General features: G+C 42.0%; 1 protein-coding gene across 1 annotated transcript in view; it reads left to right on the top strand.

Annotated features, from left to right (window-relative positions):
- The window catches only part of SCUBE1 (signal peptide, CUB domain, EGF-like 1), a gene marked incomplete at its 5' end in the record, with an annotated part of 65,764 nt that overhangs the window by 26,342 nt on the left and 17,443 nt on the right, over positions 1 to 21,979 (top strand). Inside the window, 4 exons of the mRNA XM_010134714.1 lie at positions 15,007 to 15,123; positions 16,862 to 16,984; positions 20,343 to 20,462; positions 21,855 to 21,947. Coding sequence (XP_010133016.1) covers positions 15,007 to 15,123; positions 16,862 to 16,984; positions 20,343 to 20,462; positions 21,855 to 21,947 — 453 coding nt within the window. The remainder of the gene's footprint in view (positions 1 to 15,006; positions 15,124 to 16,861; positions 16,985 to 20,342; positions 20,463 to 21,854; positions 21,948 to 21,979) is intronic.

Below are 21,979 nucleotides of genomic sequence, written 5' to 3'. Positions count from 1 at the left end.
CTTCTATATTAGAGACAAGTGTATAAAATGGTCCCCAACGGCAGAGGTTGGGTGCCCAGTATCACAGCAAGTTGCCACAAAAAGGGACCAAAGGTTTGCACCCTTGTGTTACGTGACAGTAACCTGCCACCCACATTTGATCATGTAACCCAATAAACAACTGGTCTTGTCCCGGTCACATAACCTGATGAAGGTCCCAGGATGAGGCTGCACCTCTTGCGTTGATTTATATAGGACACAGTCACCCATCTTACATTACTTAATGAGATGCATGGGTAGAGGTCAGAGCCGGAGCATCTGTCCCTCTCTATCTCTCATTGTGAAAACAGAGGACAGGGAAAATCCCATGTCCTATGTCCCAGGTTTTAAAAATCTTGGGGAGATTCCTTGGAGTAGCAGGATGGGAGAATTTTATGTCATGTTTCTCTCAGCCAAGCCAAGCTATCTTTTTACCTTGCTGCTACTTCCCCAGCTCTTTTTGTTCTGAGTTATTCGTAGCGGAGTTATACCCGAGTGTGGTCCTAGAGGCCTGGAGCTGGGAGCAGTGATAAATGGGTACGACTGCACCATACAGCAGTAAAGAGACTGAGTAAAGAGACTTAGGCTAATCCATATGAGTGCTAGAACTAATGCTTCGTGTAAGTCAGTTTAAAAGACAACAGGTGAGGCCCAGACCTCTCAGATTCAATCCGTCAGATTTGTGATTTGGCCAACTTTCCAGTGAAAAATGTCAAATTTGGTTGTTTATCTACTGCCGCTCTTTCCTTTTCTACCCCCATTAAATACATAAAAGAAGCAAATGTTAAATAAAAGTAGTATTATTTAGTCTTCCCCTTCTTTCTGGAGTGACAACAGCATGCAGCTTCACATCCTGGGGAGAGAGTATAAAGAGGACACCAGCAGAAATTTTACTGCTTGGTGGGGGTTTTCTTCTTAATATTTAGAATACATTTTTACCTGAACCCACAACCTCTCGTTGAGATTGTTACCCTCATGGTCAGGACTGAACTGGGAGGAGAGCATTAGCAAATCCTTAGGGTGCTGCTGCCTGTGTCCTTGTGAGGGAGGTGGCAGTGGGGATCCTAGAGCGCATGTTTGCTGACCGGAGTGAGGACCGGTCAGGCTTACAAGTCCCCTTGCTGGCTTTTGCCTGAGTTTGCATGTGCATTTGCTGTAAGTTTGAGGACTTCGGCAGTCAGAGAAAATACCCACATATATCAGAGAAAAGGCTACTGTACTCAGCGGCGTTACAGCACTATCACACTGAGGGAAACTGTTTATTATTTTACACTGCTTGAGCAGGGTGAGTCAGTGCCAGTGCAGGGGTGATTAATGAGACAGAGAGGGGGGAAGGCTCTCAAGCTATTCCCCTATCGACTTGTTTGTGTGATAACACATGAAGAAGAGTGATTTTGCCTTGATGCACTCATACACTCATTCTTATCAGGTAGGTGTGCTGCAAGACGTTGGCGTGATGTGGACTGATTTTCAGTCAGTCCAGCTGAGTCTGGCCCAGTATGTTTAACTGTGTGGACACTTGGTATACAAACAACGGTGCTGGTTCAGCTGCCGGTGTAGCTCAAGGATCAGGGCTGAACTGCAGGAGATTGTGAGAGCTGCTTGTGGAAATCAGACTAGCTCACAGAAAGAAAATCCAAGATGATTTCCCTGTCACTGATGATGTTCATTCCCTATGCAGATTTTCTCGAAGGCATTCTGTGTCACTGAGCCTTACAAAAATATCTTGTTTATGACAAGTACCATATTGCTTCTAGCTTCAGACTAAAAAAATACGCCGTTGGGAAGCCACATATTACAAGTCAATAAAAGGAATACTTCTCAAATCCTTTCTGTTACACATGGTGCTTACCCTTGATGTCAGTGAGATTGTGAACAGTGGTGCAGTCTGCCTCTGTGAGAAAAAAAGGTTTACAAGATCATACCCAGAAATAATAAATGCCCCAGGCGTGAAGTAAAAACAGCTCTAGCCAGTACAAGTTTGTTTGCCAAGTGATAGTATCTCCCATGTTGCTTGTAGCAATTAAGTCTGCTGAAACATTAAAACAAAAACATTCTCACCCTCCAGTTCTCTCTGCAGCACAGTGTTTAGCATAAGTTAAAGGCAAACTTTCTTTGGTTGCAGCTCCTTGGAAAGAATATTAAACCTCACAATCTGTGCTTTAAATCAGTTTCTAATGGAATGAGACCTAATGTGGGGAGGGCAGGTGAGACAGATCATTCCACCTCTATTTTCCCACGAAGTGTCTGACACAGGCTACTGTTGGAAGTAAGATACTAAATTAGTTTGACTTCACATCTCATTCAGTATGGTAGCTCATATATTCCTGTGTTAAACTGTTTAAAGTATACTGCTGTCAAATTGCTTTTTACAGCTCTGTCTGCCCCCCACCCATTGACGATGCGTGTGGAAAGCCAAGTAAAATGTTCCATTACTGTTTAGAAAGGGAATTTAAGATATATTTTTCAGTTGATGCTGTAGGATTTATGAAGTGTATAGTGCAGAAATGATTTTACTGGACTAGAATCATGTTATGTATTAATGAATTACCGGGATATGAGTCAGCCTTGGAACAGTTGGAGCAGGAAGGTAGCATTCTTCCACAAACAATAAGCGGTTGATAAATAGTGCTGAAAGCTGTAATTCAATAAGAATTGTTGTTAAAGAAAACCAGAGAAAGACTATGTGTATTCTCCACTATTGCAGTGGTACACGTTGAGGTAATGTGCTCAATTATTTAATCACGTGGGTTAAGGTCAGATATCCTTTACACTGCTATACAGAAATGCAATAAAATGACAACCCTATCCCAGATGTTCAGAAGAGTTTCATTTTGCTGTGCCTGCATCTCCCGTTCTGGGCCTTTTAAAAGTGCCCTATTATTTGGTTTATTGTGTTCTAATGAGAATAAAAGCCTGACCTACTGAAGCAAAGGGGTGTGATTTTCTTCCACTAGCCATGTTATTAACTGCTGCTACCTGTTTGGATATCTTGGAGACAAGGACAGGTGAGATGAAAACAAAAATCTAAGCTCAAATATTGAGGCAGTGGAATGAAGGAGTATGTTCTGGGGTTTTGCTGGAGCGTTTTTGATGCATATTTGCAAAACATTCAGTCCTCAAAGTTTAGAGGCCCTTGTGTGGATGCTAAGTGATCATCTTCATTTGTCACATGTAGAAATATCCATACAAGCAAGTTGGTTCAAGAGGATCTTTATTTTCATACCAGAAGTAATTTTGTTTTAAAATGTTGTGTCTAAGACAATCTGTACATAAGGAAGGGAGGCTCTGAAGCAAATAAAGTGAATGTCAGAGATGCACTGGAGTTGGAGGTCACCCACATCTGTCAAGCTGTGCATTTATTAGCACTGGTTGCACAGACTGATCATTGGCGTGCTTATACAGCACGCTGAGAAGAGCTGTAGTCCAAGAGCTGCACATCCTGATGCCACAACTACAGCCCAGTGGCAGCCCAGTTGTAGCCCAGTACTACAGCTTTGTTGGTGCTAGCGTACATAACAGATTGATGTATCAGAAACACCATCATCAACTCTAGTTACGCTTTCATTCTCTGGGCTAAGCATTCAGAGGCACAGTTTTAAGTCAGGCTCGTTTTTCACAGCTATGTTGACCCGTCTCTGATTGGCCATCACTGAAAGTTTGCAAATGTACTTAGACTTCCTTTGGCCTTTCACCAAGCGGTTCCAGCACTTCCAGCTGCAGATTTTGTAGCTCTTAGGAAAATACTGTGATCTGACAAAGTGCTTAGCTCAACTCATTTCCTATTGGTTTTAAAAGTAAGAGGTTGTAAAAATGAACAATACTGTTAAATGTACTGATGCATTTTTTTATACTATTAGCTTTGGTTGTATTTAGAAGATAGTGGTGCTTCACTCAGGTTCAGATCCCTATAGTGCGTTTTTAAGTCTTTTTTAAATCCTTTAAAAATCCTTTTAAAAGTTGTTATTCACAAGGATAACAGTAAGGACAAAAGTTAAGGTGAGAGCAACTGCCATGAGCTTGTGGTGAGGCTAAGTGTGAGGCTCTCAGTAGTGAAAACCAGTAATGATTTGAAACCTCCCCTTCAAATGCCTTATAGAACAATTCCCGTGGTTCCCTTTGTGTCCATGTCCTTGAGCAGACTTCCTAATTTTATGCCATTGTGTCTAGTTACTAGTAGGTTTTTTCATGTTCCATAAGAGACTCAGCAAACTTTCTTACCTGCAAAAATAATTCTTTTCTTTTTTTTAATTTCTGTATTTGAAAGTGTCTGCACAACTGTCTCTGGTGGTTGGTGCATCTCTCTGCAAACCCTCTGGGAACACTGCCCCAGCTGAGGGTTCCTCTGTCCTCTCTGCCCCCTTCCCCTATCTGAAAGTAGGTAGGGATCCCTAACGTTTCCTCTCCTGGAGTACGTTTATACATAATCGGAGAGTGTCTAGAGGTTCTCTGTACAGAGAGTACGTACAGAGAGTGCCACGTGGTGAGATGTATAGGCAGGCTTGCAGGAGGTGATCCGTCCTCAGCAGCAGCACAGATCCGCGGCCTCTCCCCAGCTCCAGAAGCTTGCACATCCATTGCTGCTGGTCATTTCATCAGACACCAAGCTGACTAAGCTATCTGCCAAGTGATTTCACAAACTGGGGGAAAAGGCGTAGCAGGGTTGGTTGAAATATGGTCAGGAGCATCAAGGAGCATATCAAGGCTAGGGAGAGTTCTGGATATGTTTCCTGATACAAGTTGTGAAGCGTCTGCGCTGAAGAAACAAGCTTACCTCGTTGGTTATGAAAGGTGCTGCTGCCTGGCACTCCGAAAGCCTCAGGACCCAGGACTGGTTTTCTTATCTCTCTCTCTGCTGAGACAACTGTCCAAATTCAGAATTGCTGAGGTGCTCAGCTCAGCTGGAAAAAAAAGAGGAAGAGGGAAGCTTGGCATGACATTTCTGAGGCCGGGCACCTTTTCCTCCTTAGCGGTCACATGGGCAAAAGCTGCCACTGCTGTTCTCCAGCTTTCCTTGCAGTACTGGGATTTAGCAAGTAATTTTGCACAACCGTGTTTAAAATATTAGGAGAAATTATTATCTGCCTAAAGGGATTTTATCAGATAATCCTATACTGTTACTCTGTATTTTAGTTTGGTACTGCTTGTGAAAAGATGAATATGGGTCTCCTTCATAATGCTGCAGGGAAAAAATGTTGAAAACCTCTTACTTTGCCCAAGAGCAGAGAAATAATAATGTCATAATAATGGTGGTGCTGATGATTATGATTATGATGTATTTTATTATAGAAATGTAAAAAATCTTGAGCCAAGTCCCACCAACTGTAGCCAAAGATGCCCCCAAAGACCCCAAAGTTAGCTGCCAATTTTTGCCTGGCTGAAATTGCCAAATGTTGCAGTTTCCATCTAAAACCATAAATCTTCCCAGCCCCTCAAGCAAAGCTTTTGGTGATCCAAAAGCAAGCAAATTGTTCCATGCTGATGCACGAGGCAGAACAAAACTATACTCACTGACTGGGAGCAGAATCGGCTCTAGAGTGCTGATAGGAGGAGGAGTCGGTGGTGGTCAGTTGGCTTGGCACATCCGTTAAGAGGAACACACAGGGAATAGGTATTTACTGCGTTAAGATGTCATTCTGCAGCCTCATTTCTGCAGACTGTAAGGAAGCCCTGAGGGAAGCTTCTAGAAGAGAATGAGCTTGTGGAGTCTGTATGGGAGAAAATTATATAGGGAATTTTTGAAAGAAACCGAAAAAAAGGAGTGAAAATTCGTTTGTTTGTATATGCGATCGTGTAGAACTCCCTTGGAAGAGTTCCTAAAGAAAGGATTGTATTTATTTACTCTGGAGAGGGAGCAACAATTTAGTCCTTCAATTTTATTGCCATGTTTCGTTTTTTGACCTGCTTTTCTTCAAATCCCAGAGATAGCCCAGTGGTTCCCAGAAAGTGCAGCTGGTCTCTTTTGGTAAGTCCTGATAGCAGAGATAAACAAGCTGCCATTGGCCTTTAAAGACTCTTCTAAATGTCCTGTCTTGTTCTTCCCAAGGGCAGTTCCCTTTGCTGTATCTTCTAAGTAAATAGTGGGAAACACGTTGCTTTGATGTTAATGAGAGTGATGAGTTTGCTGGGTTAAGAGTTGTCCCCTTGGTGCATAGAATCAAAGAAGGATTTGACTACTGCGTTTTCTCTAACCACTGAAGCGGCCGGCCAGTGAAAGATGACTGTCTTCTGAAGGGAGCTGCTTCCATTCTGTGAATTAATAGAGCCAGCCAGTCAGCCCAAGGGAGCTACTTATTTGGAATTCTGCTTTCTTGGGTATAACCTCAGACCCAACTAAGTAATCTGAGAAATATATCAAGAGGTACCTGATGATTCCTGGAAGGATCAGGTATGCATTACACTCTTCTTAGGATAAATTATTCAGCCTTAAAAAAATTAGCAATTTAAAAGTATCACACCAATTTGAACTCTGAAAACTAAACTGATGGAGAAGACTACGACATTAGTCCAGGAAAACACCTAGACAGTCCTTTCTGGAACAGAGGAGCTTTGGGAGGTTACCAAGCAAAAGGCTAGAAGCTCCTTAAGTGCAGGAGGTCAGACTAAATGAGTATGGTCGTCTTGGTGGCATTAAATATACTATCAAAATAAATATAATTTTCTATCTTCACTGCTAGAACTTGGAAAACATCCTTCGACTTCATTCTGGAACGGACGTGTGAGAACACATAGAGAGAGTAGCAATCAGTGATGGCCCAGATACTTCTTAGAGTAAAATAAGAGTATCTAAATCATCAAACCGTAATAATACACAACAGAGACAACTGTGGTTCCCTAAACTTGCACTTGCGCCAGAGCTATAGAGTATTAATACTGCATTTAGTACTGTATGAAGACAGAGAAAGACAAAGCCTCTCTTAAGAGTGATCAGCAGTTTGACAGCCTCGAGAACAGAGATATCAGGTTGTTGAACCTACAATAGGTGCAGATAGGCTGGGAGGAAGATGAAGACAAGCTGTCTCCAGGATCTCAATATGCTGAATAAAAACGTGCAAACATAAACGGATACTGAGGTCGGGAGGCAGAACTGGGTAGATGGTAACACATGGTCCTTAGTACAGCTGTGGATTAGAAGGGATAGAATTCCCCCTTCAGGTGTTGCATACCTTGCTGGATTAAACAAGTGGAAGCTGTGGCCAAGTTGTGTCTGCCAGGGCATTTGGCTGTTCAGCAGAGCACCTCTTGTTGAGCCATCCTGCAAGAGCTGGCAGGCTCGAGGTCCATGGACGTCCCACTGCTGTGGCAGAAGCTCAGCCTCCTAAGTAGCTTTCAGGAAAGCAGCTGCTTCAGTGTGTTGAATCCAGAGGGATAATGTGTCGTAATGACTCAAGTCCGTGTTAAGCCACTGCCATGCTAGAAAGCGTTGCCCTTCGGGGCAGCAGGTACCTTCTGCGGGTTGCAGAGCAGAAGAAAATTTAACCCAGATTATTCCAGTGGAGTCATGTGACTGGAGGCACATGTGCGTGACCCTTGTGTGCCACTGCACATCCTCACTGGTTTCCGTGGTTCCCATGTGGACTGAGACGTGGACCTGCTTGTAGCATTACCGCCTGAAACCGTTGCTAGAGATCAGAGACCTACTGCTCAGTACGAGTGAATCAAGGATATTATTAAATGCTTCTTGTGGTCTGGGAGAACTAGATTAGCTCTCATTTGCTACAAGCAAATTTCTATTCCTGAACTGAACTGTGGCAGCATGTTTGAACAATGCATGGAACAGTGGTCTCGCCTGTATTAGAGTGAGTGGGAACCGAAGGTCCTGCAGAATTTCTCACTGACTGCTTCTGTGTGCCTATCCCTGAAGCTGAGCAATAGTCCTTTCATTTTGTACTGCTAAATCCTTGAAATACCTCCTCTGTGGGATGTTTACTTAATAAGTCACGGGTTTCTAATTATTAGTTGCCTCTGTCTCAAGTGTATTTTGCAGTTTATATACATTTATTCATTTTATTACCACTTTGCATTCTAAGAACATTAAAAAGCACATTTCCTTGGAAAGCAAAATCACTTTCCCTCAGAAGTCTTTCATTTCTTGCTTCATGTATTACATTTAGTTTTCACTAATCACGTAGTTCATTGTGAGCAATAAAGTTCTTAAATAAATAAATGCTCTGGTCCAAGTCAATGTTAGTCATGATGGACAATTTTGCACTTAAATTTCTGAAATACAAGATGGGACAGTGCTACATAGGTACTTACATTCACTTTAAGAGTATAGCAGTTAATGCCAGATCTGTTTTTTCTGCAGGTTGCTATTATATTATGAGCAATTAAGTCTCATCAACAAGTTGACTTGATTGCAAGTCAGTAATGCAGTGGAGAATCTAAATGGGTGTGGTTTTTCAATTACTTTTAAAGGTTTGGGGTTATAGTTTTGTTTTTCTTCCTTTGAGTCAGCCTGCTCCAGAAGCACTCAGTGGAATGCAATGAAGTAGGAGGTTTGTACATTACTACATCTTTCCGTCCTTCCTCTTCGTTGGTTTTATTGTTGTAGACTTTGAAACATAAGAAGTTAGCTATAAGCCTTTCCTTGTGTTCGCTGTTGGATGTGCATTAGAGAGTTGCGTTCTGAGATGGAGGATTCATTTTTACTAGCTGTGAACAGTGGTAAGTCACTGTGGATCAGAAAATGTGAGATGTGGAGAACATAGCTTGAATCATGACTCCCTGTGGTCCAGCAGGCACTCAGATTGAGATATGTGGTTTCCTAATGTCTGTCAGATATTGGAAACCACGCAGGCTAGACTGTAGGTGAACAGCATTACATGGGTGGTATCAGTTCCCTGCAGAAATCGGGGCGAGGGCGTGTGTGCGTGCAGAGAATAACTTTCAGCCAAAATACATGTTAAAAAGCATTAGTTTGTATTTTAAAAACATCACGTAACACTTCTTTAGAGTTACTATGTACGTGTGCTTAATGAATGAGAAAAAGGAAAGGTCCTGTTTCTCGGAGGAGCCAATGATTTGGAAGCTGAGAAATGTGAACGCCAAAACATTCTGAGTGGCCTTGAGTTTGGTTTGTGTGCATCATCAGTTGAGCGGGACACTGAGGCTACGTTTGGCTTGGGGGATAAAAATAAAGGATGTTGAGACACACAAAATAGAACGATGTATTGTGAACTTCTGCGTTAGGAGACTGGGGCCATGTGAGGACTAACCCCACCTTACTGAGCAGTGGCTTTGCTGTGCACAGTGCAGTGGGCCATCGCTTCCAGCCTGGGGGCCAAACGCTCCCAACGCATGAATCCGAAAACCACAAATCCCTTGCTGTGTATGTTCTCCACAGCAGACAGCAGCCTGGGTTAGCTTATATATATATAAATTTTTGCTGCCATAATGGAAGTACACTTAAGCTAACTGGGAGGATTGGGAGTGTATGGAGTTATGACTGTAATAACACCTCGAAGTATTGCTGTAATATTGTAACCATTGTTGACTGAAGTGATCTACCAGCATTCAGGGAGTCATGAGTTGCTTCTGCTGATGAAGGAATTGGTAGTAAAGATAGATATTTCCTTATCTTTTTATGTTACTTTCTATTTCTAAGTAAAAATTATTTATTTTCTATTTGCAATAGTACAATTAAATTTAATTTATCTATTTTGAATACATGAAGTGATCTAGTGTGTATTTCATGTCTTGCCTCACTGAACACAGACAAATCAAAGGTGGGTTCTTTGCTTACAGTGTCTGTAGTCATTATAATCTGCTCTCTGTCCCAGATCCCTGTTACAGCTTTTATTGATTGTCTTTGCCTTGCCTTGTTCTCTGTGGCACAGATAGCACCATCAGATAACAGTCATCTCACCTTGCCATGTTTATTTTCAGACCACATGAAAAATGCTTGAAGCAGCATGACCGAATTCTTGTTCAAGCATCATATGTGGCCTGTGTTTTGGAAGGAGGCTCCCAGTGTCATACATTAACCTAGATGCTAAATGTATGTCTCAAAGAAAAGTGGTTATGATGACAACTACTTTTCTCTAATAAATTTCTTAATTCGCTCTTAATATTAACAAATAAAATTATATTAAGGAAGAAGGGGGGGGAATTCTTATTTTTTCAGAAAATGTTTAATGTGAGACTGGGCAAACTGGGCATTGAATTGTTCAGTTCTATAACCACAACCCCCAAATCACACACGTACCTCTGTGCGAGTGAATTTTGCATATAGAGCTACTGTCAAGGAGTCGTAGCAGTTTCTGCGTCAGTCTGTAGTCCTCAAAACATCTCTACATCCAGTGCTGTTTACCAGCTTTACCTGTGTGTGTTTAGTGTTGAGCTACTTGCTTGCAATGCTAATGCTTTTTGGAAATGTCCTGCATTACACTTTCAGTTCCCGATCACCGGTTTCGCTAAAATTGCTTTAAAATTTATTTTAGAGAAGAAAGCAATGACAATCAGGAATACAGGGGACTGCATGTGAGGACTGGAAAGAGTTCAGAAAGGAGCCGTTCACTTCAGAGCTGCTGGTAGGAATCAGCTCAGCTTCAGACTTGGCAAAAATCATTGCCGTGCGATGGCTTCTTAGTGCTCTGAACTTCACACCCACAAATGAGTCAGTGTCCACACCACACAAACCACCAGAACAATCGGTGGTACTGTAACTGGGAGCCCATTGGCAGCACCAGTGGAAAGGGACTTGAACGAATGTGGAAAATGAGCTGCTTTCTCCCTGCTACCTCAGGTCACCTTTGAGACACATCTAAGGAAACTTAGAAGAAATTTGATCTGTGGTTGCTCCCTTCTGGAGATAGATGGAAGACTTTACTTTCCAGTACTGACAGTCTGACACCCACTAACAAACTTTATATTCCAGAGAAACAAATACCATTATGGGATCGTTTAATGTGTGAAAACATGAACTTTAAAAAAAAAAAAAAGCTAACTGTGATTAAAAAATCAACAATAAAATCCAAATGCTAACTTGAAATAATAGGAACAGAGCCATCAATCCAGCATGACCACCACTGGCAGCAATCGCTTCCCTCAAAAACACAGGGAAATCCTGCTGTTATTAAACAATTATTATTGTTTATTTCATTAAATTAAATTAAGTTGTTATTAAACAATTGAACAATCTCTTCAAGTTGAATCCCTTCTAAGCAAAAATAAAGCAGTGTTTCCTTTGTTCAAACATTCTCTTTGGAGTTGAGGACATGGGTTGATAGAGGAGACTTGGACTTCATTCAGCCTGAGATGATGCCTCGATGTCATGGAACGGTGACTGGGAGGGGAGGTCTCAGCGGCGCAGGACGCCACGGAGTGCCTTCAAAGAGGTCTGGGACTGCCGGTGTGCATGGGAATTGGTGGTGGAGGTCGGAAAGAACCTCTGGAGGTCAATTACTTCAACCCCTGAACTTGGTGTTTCCATTGGGTCATCTGTTGTGAGGGAGGTCCTCATCTTGGAACTTACATGGTACCATTAGCAATCCTAAAAAACCTGCCTCTGTCAGGAAACTAGTCCTGTACTAGTGGAGATGAATTTTGCCCCATAGCTCCTGTAAGCTTCAAACAGTTAAGCTGTGAAGGTGTCTCTTAATATGCTGAAATGATACAATTGCATATGCTGATTACAGTGGTGAATGGGATAAGAATTTTTGACGGTGAGAGTAAAAAAAATGTCTAATAAGTCCATTAGCAAATCTGAAATGTTCTGAGACCACTTGGACTATTTGTAAATTCGTGCCAGATTCAACCAAAAATAGAATAGAAACTTAAACCTCAAGCTGAAGTTTCCCACTGCAGTTCCTCAGAAACAAAACTTTTTTACTTTTTATGTTAAAACAGTTCAAAAATCTCAATTTAAATAACTTTAAATCTTTTTAAAAGCACCTCAGAAACAGGAAGTTAATTTCTCAGTATTTATTTGGGTGTGTGGAAGGGGAGAAATTCAAAACAACCCAATACAAAAATGTGTGTCTTGAGTGTCTACCTGTGTGGGGTGGGGTAAGGGGGTTGACCACAAAACTGAGAGAGAAATTATTTGTTCTCAGTTCTCTAGCTGTAACCTGCCACATCTCTGCTTTTGTGGTTTGGCCTTCTGTTCAGTAGGTGATGCTACCAGGTTGTGCAGCCTTCGGACGGGGGAGACAAGATACCTACACTTGTTCCCGTTTTTGCAGTAAGCAGGATTTCCAGCCCGGGGCTGAGGAGGTGCAACCAGGTGTAACTCCTTGCTCTTCAGTCTCTTAGGAGACACCCCTGTATCATTAGGGTGGTGGGAAATGAGCACATCCTTTCAGCATGAATACGGAGAAGCATTGTGGAGCACCACAAAGGTGCGAGGGCTAACTTCAGAGTTCCTGGGAGTCAGGGGCTACCAGCGTCCAGGACACAGATTTCAGCGTTTAAACGAAAAGTGTGAGAGGATTTCACATCCTGTATCACACCACTGGTTTCTTTTAGTGAAGAGCATGTGGTACGTATTTTTCCCTTTTCTGTAAGCAGTGCTGAATTCCTCAGGGGACTGCTGATCCTGCAGATGGGGCACTGCCGAAAGCTCAGTCCCTCCCCTACCCCCGGAGTCAAGGAGTGGAGGGGGCCGAGGGGCTTGGTGATACGCAAGGGGAGATTTTGTGTGAAGGCTTTCTGTGTTCGATCAGCCAAGGCAAGAGGCTGAATTCAGCAGAGGCTGAATTTATGAGAACAGCAGTAGGAGGTGGGGTCAGGGGGTTTAACTGGTGAAAAAGCTTTTAATAGCAGTCTTTGTATTATAATAAAAATGTATGTGTCAGTGTCTCCGCCAGCCAGTGTAACTTTATGAGTACAGCTGATGCTTTGTGTAACAGAAATGAGTTTGTCCATCGTGGCTGCCTATTGCTTGTCAGACAGATGACTGGTCATATGACTAGGCAGGCTGCTGTTTCCATGGGCAAAGAGGGGTATGCATCCTTCCTGATGTGGAAAAAAGACCTGTAAAGGCCTAAGCCACACCGTGTAACAACACAAAGCAGTGTATATGAAAGCGATACGTAAACCTCACTGACTAAAATGGTAAAGGATAAGATCACTATGAAGAAATAGGAAATTATTTTTTAAAAAAAGACCCTTCCAGGGTAAGCCATAGGCCAGAAAATTAACTGCTTTTATAAATTTCCTGCAAAATTCCATACAGTGAAAAAGGTTACACATGAATGAAATCATGGTGTATGAATTGGTTTCTTATGCTTTAAAAATCCTTTATAACTGCCGTGTTCATTCCCAAATGATTTTACTTTATGTAGTTATTTAGAGAAAACCGAAGCACTTTGCCATTTATGTGTATTCAAAAACTGTGTGTTTCCAAGACTATAAAGGAAACCTTAAAAAGAAATTACTTTCAGAACTCAAATAACGATATTATAAAATGCCTAGAAAAATGCATTAAAGTGAAATAGTTGTAAAAAAGAGAAAACCTCTGTTGTCCTTTTTTGGCTATTTGATCGTAACAAGTGATTGTGATGCACACATAAAACCAGATAGAACCAGATTTTTGTCCATCGTATGTATTTCATTTTATGTTACGCTTTTGCCTGAACAGTTGCTTTCAGCATTGTGAATTCTCTTTTGGGTGAATGTATTGAAACGCTTGAAATCAGAGAGCATATAAAATACAGCTGGTTGCAACACTGCGAATTTGTGCCTGAAGAGATTCCAGGTTTGCGTACACACACACAAGAGCTCAGTTTTGTTGTTCTTGACATAAAGTGTTAGCATTTATAGGAGGATAGACCTAGAATGTTTCGCTGAACTTCAAAACTATATATGTAATACTTGAGTACTGGGTAGCGCACCTGTAAGTATTTGTCCATTTCCGTATTCTTTAAAGCACCCGTGTCTTTCTAAACCTGTACAATATGAAAGTCCAGTTTATATACAGCAACGCTGCTGCTCAGCCTGTGTTCTTAACAGTGAACTCTAGAAAGTGTGCAGCCATTAAAGGAACACTATTTCGTTCATTTATACCTCAGAAAGATTAGGGAAATGCTATTTTTGTTGAAATTACCACTCTGAAATAAGGCAATTATCTTGATTTTTCTGATCTTTTAACAGAAAAAAAATAATAACTGGCGAGGATTCTAGGAAAATCAGTTGTCTGAGGATAAAATTCACTAGAAAGTGCTGTTATTTTGCATGCATTGCTATTTAGAGTACTTTTAATGTAATGGTTTTCAGCACTGATGACGGCTGTCAAATAAACCTTTGTGTCACCCTGCTCAGCAAAACCTTTGTGCTGTCTTTGAAGCAATGTGCTGTTAATTGCTTTTTCATAGGCTGCTGCATGGAAGAAACTTAAGTAAATAAGGGTTTCACATTAGTGAGCAGCGATAATTAGAGATGCCTGACTTTAAGGGGAAGAGGTCAAATTTTCTTGAATTAGGTAGAATGTGGACTTTGGACCAAGATTTCCTGTGTCTTACACGCAGCCCATCTGTTCCTGACACTGGCTTCTTCTCAAGCACTGCTTTGCTCATGCCCCTTGTAGCTGTGCAACCGTGTGTACAGTCTTGCACAGGCAGAGCGGAAGTCTGTGGGTAACTCCCTGTCCTGGTGGGCAAGATGTCATAGGAATGGTCAGTGAAAGAAGAAATTACTTGATTCAACCAAAAGCATTTTTCCATTGTGCCACTAACACCCCAAAACCCTAATAACCCCATAGCAGCTGGGAAAATACGATCAGAAGTTAAAGGTTGCCATCTAATGGTGAGCATGTATAATATGGTCTTCGTGGATTTTCTTAAAATTATCTTTTCTTGTGTTTCTCGGTGTATCTGCAAGTCCTTTTTTTATAGAGCACCAGAGGAATGAGACTGATGTTTTATTCTGATTTTACCTGGGGTGATACCTGCTGGTTTATCAATAACAAGATGTTGCAAATGAGTGTGAAATTCCAGCCATTCAATTTAGCTGCATTCTAATTTCTTAATGCTTTTTCTGTGAATGCAGATATAGATGAGTGCTCCTTTGAAAGGACGTGTGATCACACCTGCATCAACTACCCTGGAAGCTTTGAATGTCTCTGCCATAAAGGCTACACCTTGTATGGATTGACGCACTGCGGAGGTTTGGAAACTGAGTTTTTGCGTATCTCTTTGCTTGTTTGCTTTATGAACTATTTACTGAGCCAGGCATTTTTTAGCTGAAGATTTTAAACTGAAGAAGATAAACCAATAAAGTTAAAATAAAGCTAAAATAGCATGAGCTGGGTGTGACTAAAATTTCAGCATATCAAATTTGTAGAAGCATTCCCAGGAGAACATAAATAAAAAACAATGGCCACACATTTTTGTGATGGTGGTACATCACAGCCTCGGTAAAGACCAGAAGCCTGCAGCTGCGACACTTGCATCTGCTGCTGCATGGATGCAGCCATTCTGCTGAAGTCGTTGCAAAGCAGCCTCATGGCTGGGGTTCATCACCCTGTGCAGGATGAGCCTTCCTACAGTGTTCGGGTGCCGAGTACCGATGGTTACTCTCACAGGAGTGAGGTTAGTCACAGCTGTAGTTGCGGAAGGAAGGCTTCCATTGGTGGGCAACAGAGAACAGAAGGATGTCAGTTTTACGAAGCTTACCAATTTGGGCTCAGTCGGTGGTTTTCTGTACCAGACTGTGACGTAAATCACCTGGGCTATTCATAACAGAGGGTGTGGGGTACCTCGTTCTCACCTACTGTGGAGCTCCTTAAGCTCTTCAACCTTTCTTGCACAACTGGAAAAAATTGGTGCTATAATAACTGGTTATCCGGAAGAGGGCTTTTTTAAAGTGCATAGGGCAGTATTACTACAATGACCAAATCTACTTGATCAAGACTGGAGAATTTCAGAGGGTGTCTTTCTCAGTTTCTTTTATGTGTGTACGCCATGTCTGCTAGATCTTGGTTAACCACACAGGCTAAAATCTTGCATTGGAAAAAGAAAGCTGTTTCTGGATTCTGGAAGCTGCCTGGGTAAATACTCCCATGTTCCCACTGAGTGCCCCAAGATGCCAAAGGAAAAGGCTGATACATTTGGTCCTGCGTTTGTCAACCACTGAGCCCCACCCCCTCATGAACCCCTCCTGTACCTTACCCCTGGGTTCAGATAGCGTCACTGGGCTCCAGGACTGGCTTGAGCTCAGACTGTGTTCCTGCAAACCGTGGGGATTCGTTTGAGTGCATGTCAGACGGTACAAGCTATGTGCCTTGTAAGTCTGTTACGGTAATGCTACTGTTTTAGGCAGCAGAAGGGCAGAAACCACTTGTTGTTGAGGTTAGTGCAGCGCCTAAAGTAACAGGGCTGTGGTTCATAACAAGGGCTTTTAGGATACGGCTGTACTAGTAAATTAAGGAGTCTGGAGCAGCAGTGTGCAACTGCTGGCTCGCTAGTGCCATATGACAATTTTGGCCTGTGCCATCTAGTGTCCCAGGTGTGCCCAAGCATGATCCAGAAGCGAGTACGTAGTAGCCCAACTCCTGTTGAGCATGAGGAACGAATGTCCTTTCTGGTGATCAGAGGAGTGGGAATGAGAGATCAGCCATGTCGGCACACGTATAAAAATGCTGATTGATTGCACAGACTAAGAAGGTTATACCTCTTATTAACCAAGTGCTTTGCTAATGTATCAAAAGTTGAGAGGTTTTATGTGGAATATCGGTGATGACATATCCAGTAATTGCTTTGCCTTCTTGCAAACTTTTACCATTCGTTTTTGTTTGAGGAATAGAAAACTAATGAATTACGCTTCAACTGCCAGGTTCCTATCAAATATATAGTTTCCTTCTTCATCTGAGTAATTTTCTTCTCGACTTTAATTACATTTTCAGATATTGATGAATGCAGCATCAGCAATGGTAGCTGTGACTATGGGTGTCTTAATACAATGGGGAGCTATGAGTGTGTCTGTCCACCTGGCAAGAAACTGCACTGGAATAAAAAGGACTGTGTTGGTAAGTGTTGTCGGGAGGCCGACTCAGGTGACTGTGGTGACGCTCCTGTTCTACAGGAGGATGGAAATGCCCATGGTTTTGTCTGAGAGATGCTGCATTTTCACAGTATAGATCCCCAAATTAATTTTATAAACTCGGACCACACCTGATCCTTTGGGGGTCCATTGGCTGGGATATAACTGCAAGGTGGGTTAGAGAAAGGGCGATACGTTGGTTTTTATTTGTGTTGATTTTTTTTTAATTTTACACATCCATTCACACAAATCATAGTCTTATTATTATTATGTTATGTATTTTATCCTTTTGTCCTTTATTTGTCCTTTGTCCATCTCTGTGACTCAGCTATAACTCTGTTTTCCTCTAAGACTAATTTAGAATATTCGAAATATTTAACTGTTTACAAGTAGGACATGGTATTCAGTTTAATATCTACATTCATAGTACCATGCCCAAATTTTTCACATTATCTCCAAAGGTATCCTCTGTAATATAAAGTACTGACACTAGCTGTGTCAAAAGTATTAATTGCAACGAGCACAAATCCTGAGACCATTAAAATTATGGCACATGCTGCTAGTGCCACTTACTTTGTGGCAGATCTGAATGTCTGTATCCTTTAAGTAGGTGACTTTTTCCTGTGCTTTTGGTTGAGGCACAGCAAATTTTGGCCATGGCTACAGCCATTCAAAGTATTTTCTGTGAGATTTTAATTCCCTTTTCGTGGGTTTAATGGGCATAGCATACCTTAGATCCTTCATAGTCAAATTTAGGTTGCAAGGGTATTGCTTGGGGGGGTTTATTGGGATTTTTTTAACCACAAAGAACTTCTCATAGATACATTTGGTTCTGATGCCTAATACTTAACTGGGAGTAAGACAGAACAAGAAGGGGGTGGAGGATGCACCTTGCTTAAGGGAATCTCTGCACATATTGAAGGAAAGTACTGTAGTCTGGAGCAGAGAGCACTGCACTTGCCTCTCGCATGATCATGCAGTTGTGGCATATTTCCACTTACGTGGATACAACAGTATGGAAAGCACTTTATAACCAAGGTGGAGTGAGGTGGCAGGTCTCAAGTTGGGTTTCAGCCTTTGTCACTGACTTTCTTCCTAACCACAGCTAAGTACTTCATTTTTCCTGATTATGCTTATTACCTTACCTGCTCTACAGACAACTAAGTACTGTAGGAGTAAGAAATTAACTCTGGTTTTTAGTTATCCACTACGTCTCCCTTGCAATGTATCACTTAGTCCTCTGGAAAGGAGTTTGTAAATTAATAGCAGGGACTAAAATATTTTTAGTTCTGGTATATAGTTAGACCACAGAAGTTTTGTGCTATATTCCCTCTCAGCCTACTAAGAATGTTGTACACATGGTAAAAGGCCGTATTGAAAATACTGTCATAGTTGTAAATTTCTCTTGATTATTTATAACACACAGTTGGAAGATAGAAATAAACACCATTCTTTGTTTTATTTATTTGATTAATTTAATGAGGCTTAAAATGAGCGTTATCTCTCTGCTCATAGCCTGCCTTTATTGCCAACATTGTTTAGAGGAAAGTATCTTCTACATTGTTGTAAAGATACAGCAAGAAGGAGGCAAATTATATTTAGTGATCCTGAGTGCCACATTATTTGGGAACATTCACAGTAACAAAATCCTCTTTTGCTCAGCAATGGCACTTTGCACTTGTGCCGTCTCCTCAGTCCAAAGAAATAATTTCTTTAAAAACATCACCAAAGCGACATATAGACTTTAGGAGGGAGGCAAGATAAGTGGAGAATGACTATTCCCATATTTGAGATGTGAACATCAGGTGTGTTTAAAGGGTCTGTGCATATTTGTATTTAACCAGCAGTGAGACCAGGAATATGAATTAGCTGGGAGCCTTCCTCTCCACTCAGTCCAAGCCAGGCAAGGCTCATTCCGTATATATTTGAATTGCCCTTTTTCATCTCAGCTTTACAGGGCTTTTCCCAAACCCTGGCAGACCCAAACCGGTCTGGCTTCAGCTCTCATCTCCCCCCTAGCTTGGTGTGGTTCAGTGGTGAGCTGACGGAAAAAATGGCATTTGCAGTAGTGCAGTGAGCCATGAGCAAAACAGGAGTCGGCCAAGTCCATCTTGTAAAGTGAGCATGTTTGGAAGAGTAGCGAGGAACATTGGGAGAAAAGGCATTTTTACAGGCATTTTACAAGGCTGAAGCGAGAACTGCTCTACAGACACCTGGCTGAGATTTAACCAGCTGATACAGCGTGAAATATCTGCTTGAAGATGTGCCCAGCTGCACTTGGCCAGCAGCCAGTGCAGCGGTTAAATCTCTGGGGAAAGGGAAGGAAGCAGTGAGGCTGTCTGAGTGTAGACAGGGATGGCAGCTGCTGGCTGCAGCCAAGAATGAACCCTGTGATTTGTGTGGAGAAAATGTACTTAAGTAACACTTCAGTCCCAAAAGACATCAAATTAAAATGAAGGCAGGATTATAATTACCAGTGGCATTCCATCGTCTCAGGGTGAAGCACAGAGACTAGTCCAACAATTCACTTTATGGTCTTCATGTAGTTTCAGCTGAAACACAAACCATCCCTTACCCAAGTACTGAGAGCCACTTGTGAGAACTGCAGGATACGCTGTCTTCATCCTGCCGTGAAGCCAAGAGGAGAAGCTGGGTATTTCCATCGCACGAGCTGCAGTGCTCTCTGTGCAGTGAGCGCTGGTGACTGATGTCTGTGTGTCACGGTGTCCATTCTAGTATTGCTTGGGCCATTTCAGCAGCGGCTGAAAGGACAGGTGGGACTATCTATCCTGGCATGTCCTGTGTCATCGCTGCCTGTCTGGGAAGTTTTCTACTTCCGGAAGCTACAGCATGGAGCTAAAATTAAAGTCTGAGAGAATGAGCAGTGGAAATGGTAATCTAAATAAACGGATCTCTGTGAGAGTGACTTCTGTGCATGGTGTGGTAGTTGGCCTGTTAAAGCAGCGACCTGTGCCTCCAGAAGTGGGGAGAGGACATCTCCGGTCATTACTATTACCTGTTATTTCTAAGTTCAAGATTTGCACACAGCATTGTGTTCACAGAGAGTCACCTGCCTTCCAGAGCTGGACCTGAACAGTCCCAAAGTGGAGGATAGGATGGAAAGACTGATCTAGAGTTTAAGTCTAAAAATGTGACGTCCAAGCTCAAGATCCAGATCGAATCTCTGTCCCTAATATGTCCTTATTTCAAATATGCCTGGGCCTGTGATTTTGCTTTGTTGCCACTTCTACCCTTCCTCACCACTGTATGCAAATCAATGCGCAAGGTTCTGGGTTGGGCAGTGTCTGGGTTTTTTTCATTTCTTTTTTCTTTTAATTCCTCAGAGATGGTGAAATGTCTCCCAAATGCCAAACCAGCTCCCAAGGCTCATCTAGTGTGTAGTAAGACAGAAGGCATAGAGAGCTGCTTCCTGTCATGCCCATCCAATGCTCTTTTTGTTCCAGGTTTGTACAAAGTGTTTGTCCTCCTAAGTCTAGAATGTGATGATTTTTCTTTGCTAACATGTTCATGGTTCTTGCGTTCAGTTTTTGTAATAGACAACTGTAAATGAGCAAAACCACTATACACTGGATTGGGCCAGACGTGCACATCACTAAATACCAGAAGAGCTGACCGTCAGTTACATTAGAAGTTTGGCCCTTTTGTTGTTTAATTTGAGGTGTCCTTTCCAGGGGTGGGGAAATTCTAACCAAAAACTGAGAGAAGAAGGCGCAAAAGAAAAATTTTACTATATTGCATTTCTGTGTCAAAACTGGTGGGGGGGGAAGGGGGCGAGAAATGAACAGTTGATTTCAGTGAATTCCTGCTAAGTTTTAGTTCTGTGGTTTTTGCTTGGGTAAGTCTCCTGTGCCTGTCCAGGCATACACTTTAAATTATGGATTCTACATCATGGCTTGAAATACACTGTAATTGTGTGATTGAGCAGGAGCAGAAACAAATCCCAAAAGAGAGGTTCCCCCTGAGAGGAACTTGGCTTGGCAAGCACAGTCTGAGGCGGGGGCAGGAGAGAACGGGTGAGACACACGGGGTAGTAGGACAAAACTTCCATCAGCTCAGCCACAGGCACTATGGAGCAAAGGATGACCTAGGAACAGCTCTAAACCTGTCTTACTGTCTCATACAAAATTGATGCAACTAAAAACTCTCTCGGAAGTCAATATGCCAAAAAGGATTCCTCGGTATTAGTTGCTGCAGTTGATGGATTTTAGTAAATTTTGCTGGTAGTGGTTCATCTAAGTGTTACTGATGGAAACTCATTTGCTAGAGGTAATGTTCATCTGTACAGTTTTGCAGGGCAGATGGGGTGGAGGGATTGCTATTGCTTTTTCATATATTTGTTCTGGTTCTGAAACTATTATTTTCCACAAGAGCATCTCTATTTTTCATGTCAGTCCCGGCACTATAGGCGGTAGAGCTGTTCACATTTTATTTTCAGTTTAGCAGAGATTACTGGAACCATGCATTTGTCTAATTTGTATGCACAATAGAGTTTTATCTGTGCAGTATGTAAACTCTGTTACAGTTCTAAGTATGTGGGTTTTTTGTTTCTGCCAATAAATTCTGTCAGAGTCTGAAGCTAATTTCTATGAAAGTATGTGGTTTTTTTAAATTATAGAGATGATCAAAGTCAAGGACTCTGCCATGGACAAACATAAAATATCTTCTACTTGTGCACCATGGAATTTTTTACAGCTAACCTCATGCCAGATTGTTTATAAAATGTAACATTTCGGTTTGTTCAAGCACCCAACATTCAAGCTGGGAGTGATGAGGGGAGCAGATGCTTTGTGAGGCTGTTGCCACTTGTGCTGTCTCTTTTGTGTTCTGCCCTGCAGATTCAGAGAACAGCTACACACTGAGCTGTGGAGTTCCTGTCCAGCAAGGCAAGGCTCAGCAGAAACGCAACATGACCCTGCCCAGCTGTGCAGGTAGGTGCCTTCCTGCTGTCCTGGGCCTTGGT

The sequence above is a fragment of the Buceros rhinoceros genome, unplaced genomic scaffold (genome assembly GCF_000710305.1).
Source record: "Buceros rhinoceros silvestris isolate BGI_N320 unplaced genomic scaffold, ASM71030v1 scaffold22654, whole genome shotgun sequence".
Taxonomy (NCBI): domain Eukaryota; kingdom Metazoa; phylum Chordata; class Aves; order Bucerotiformes; family Bucerotidae; genus Buceros; species Buceros rhinoceros.
The sequence above is the reverse complement of the archived record's forward strand: the minus strand, read 5'-3'. Positions and strand labels throughout refer to the sequence as shown.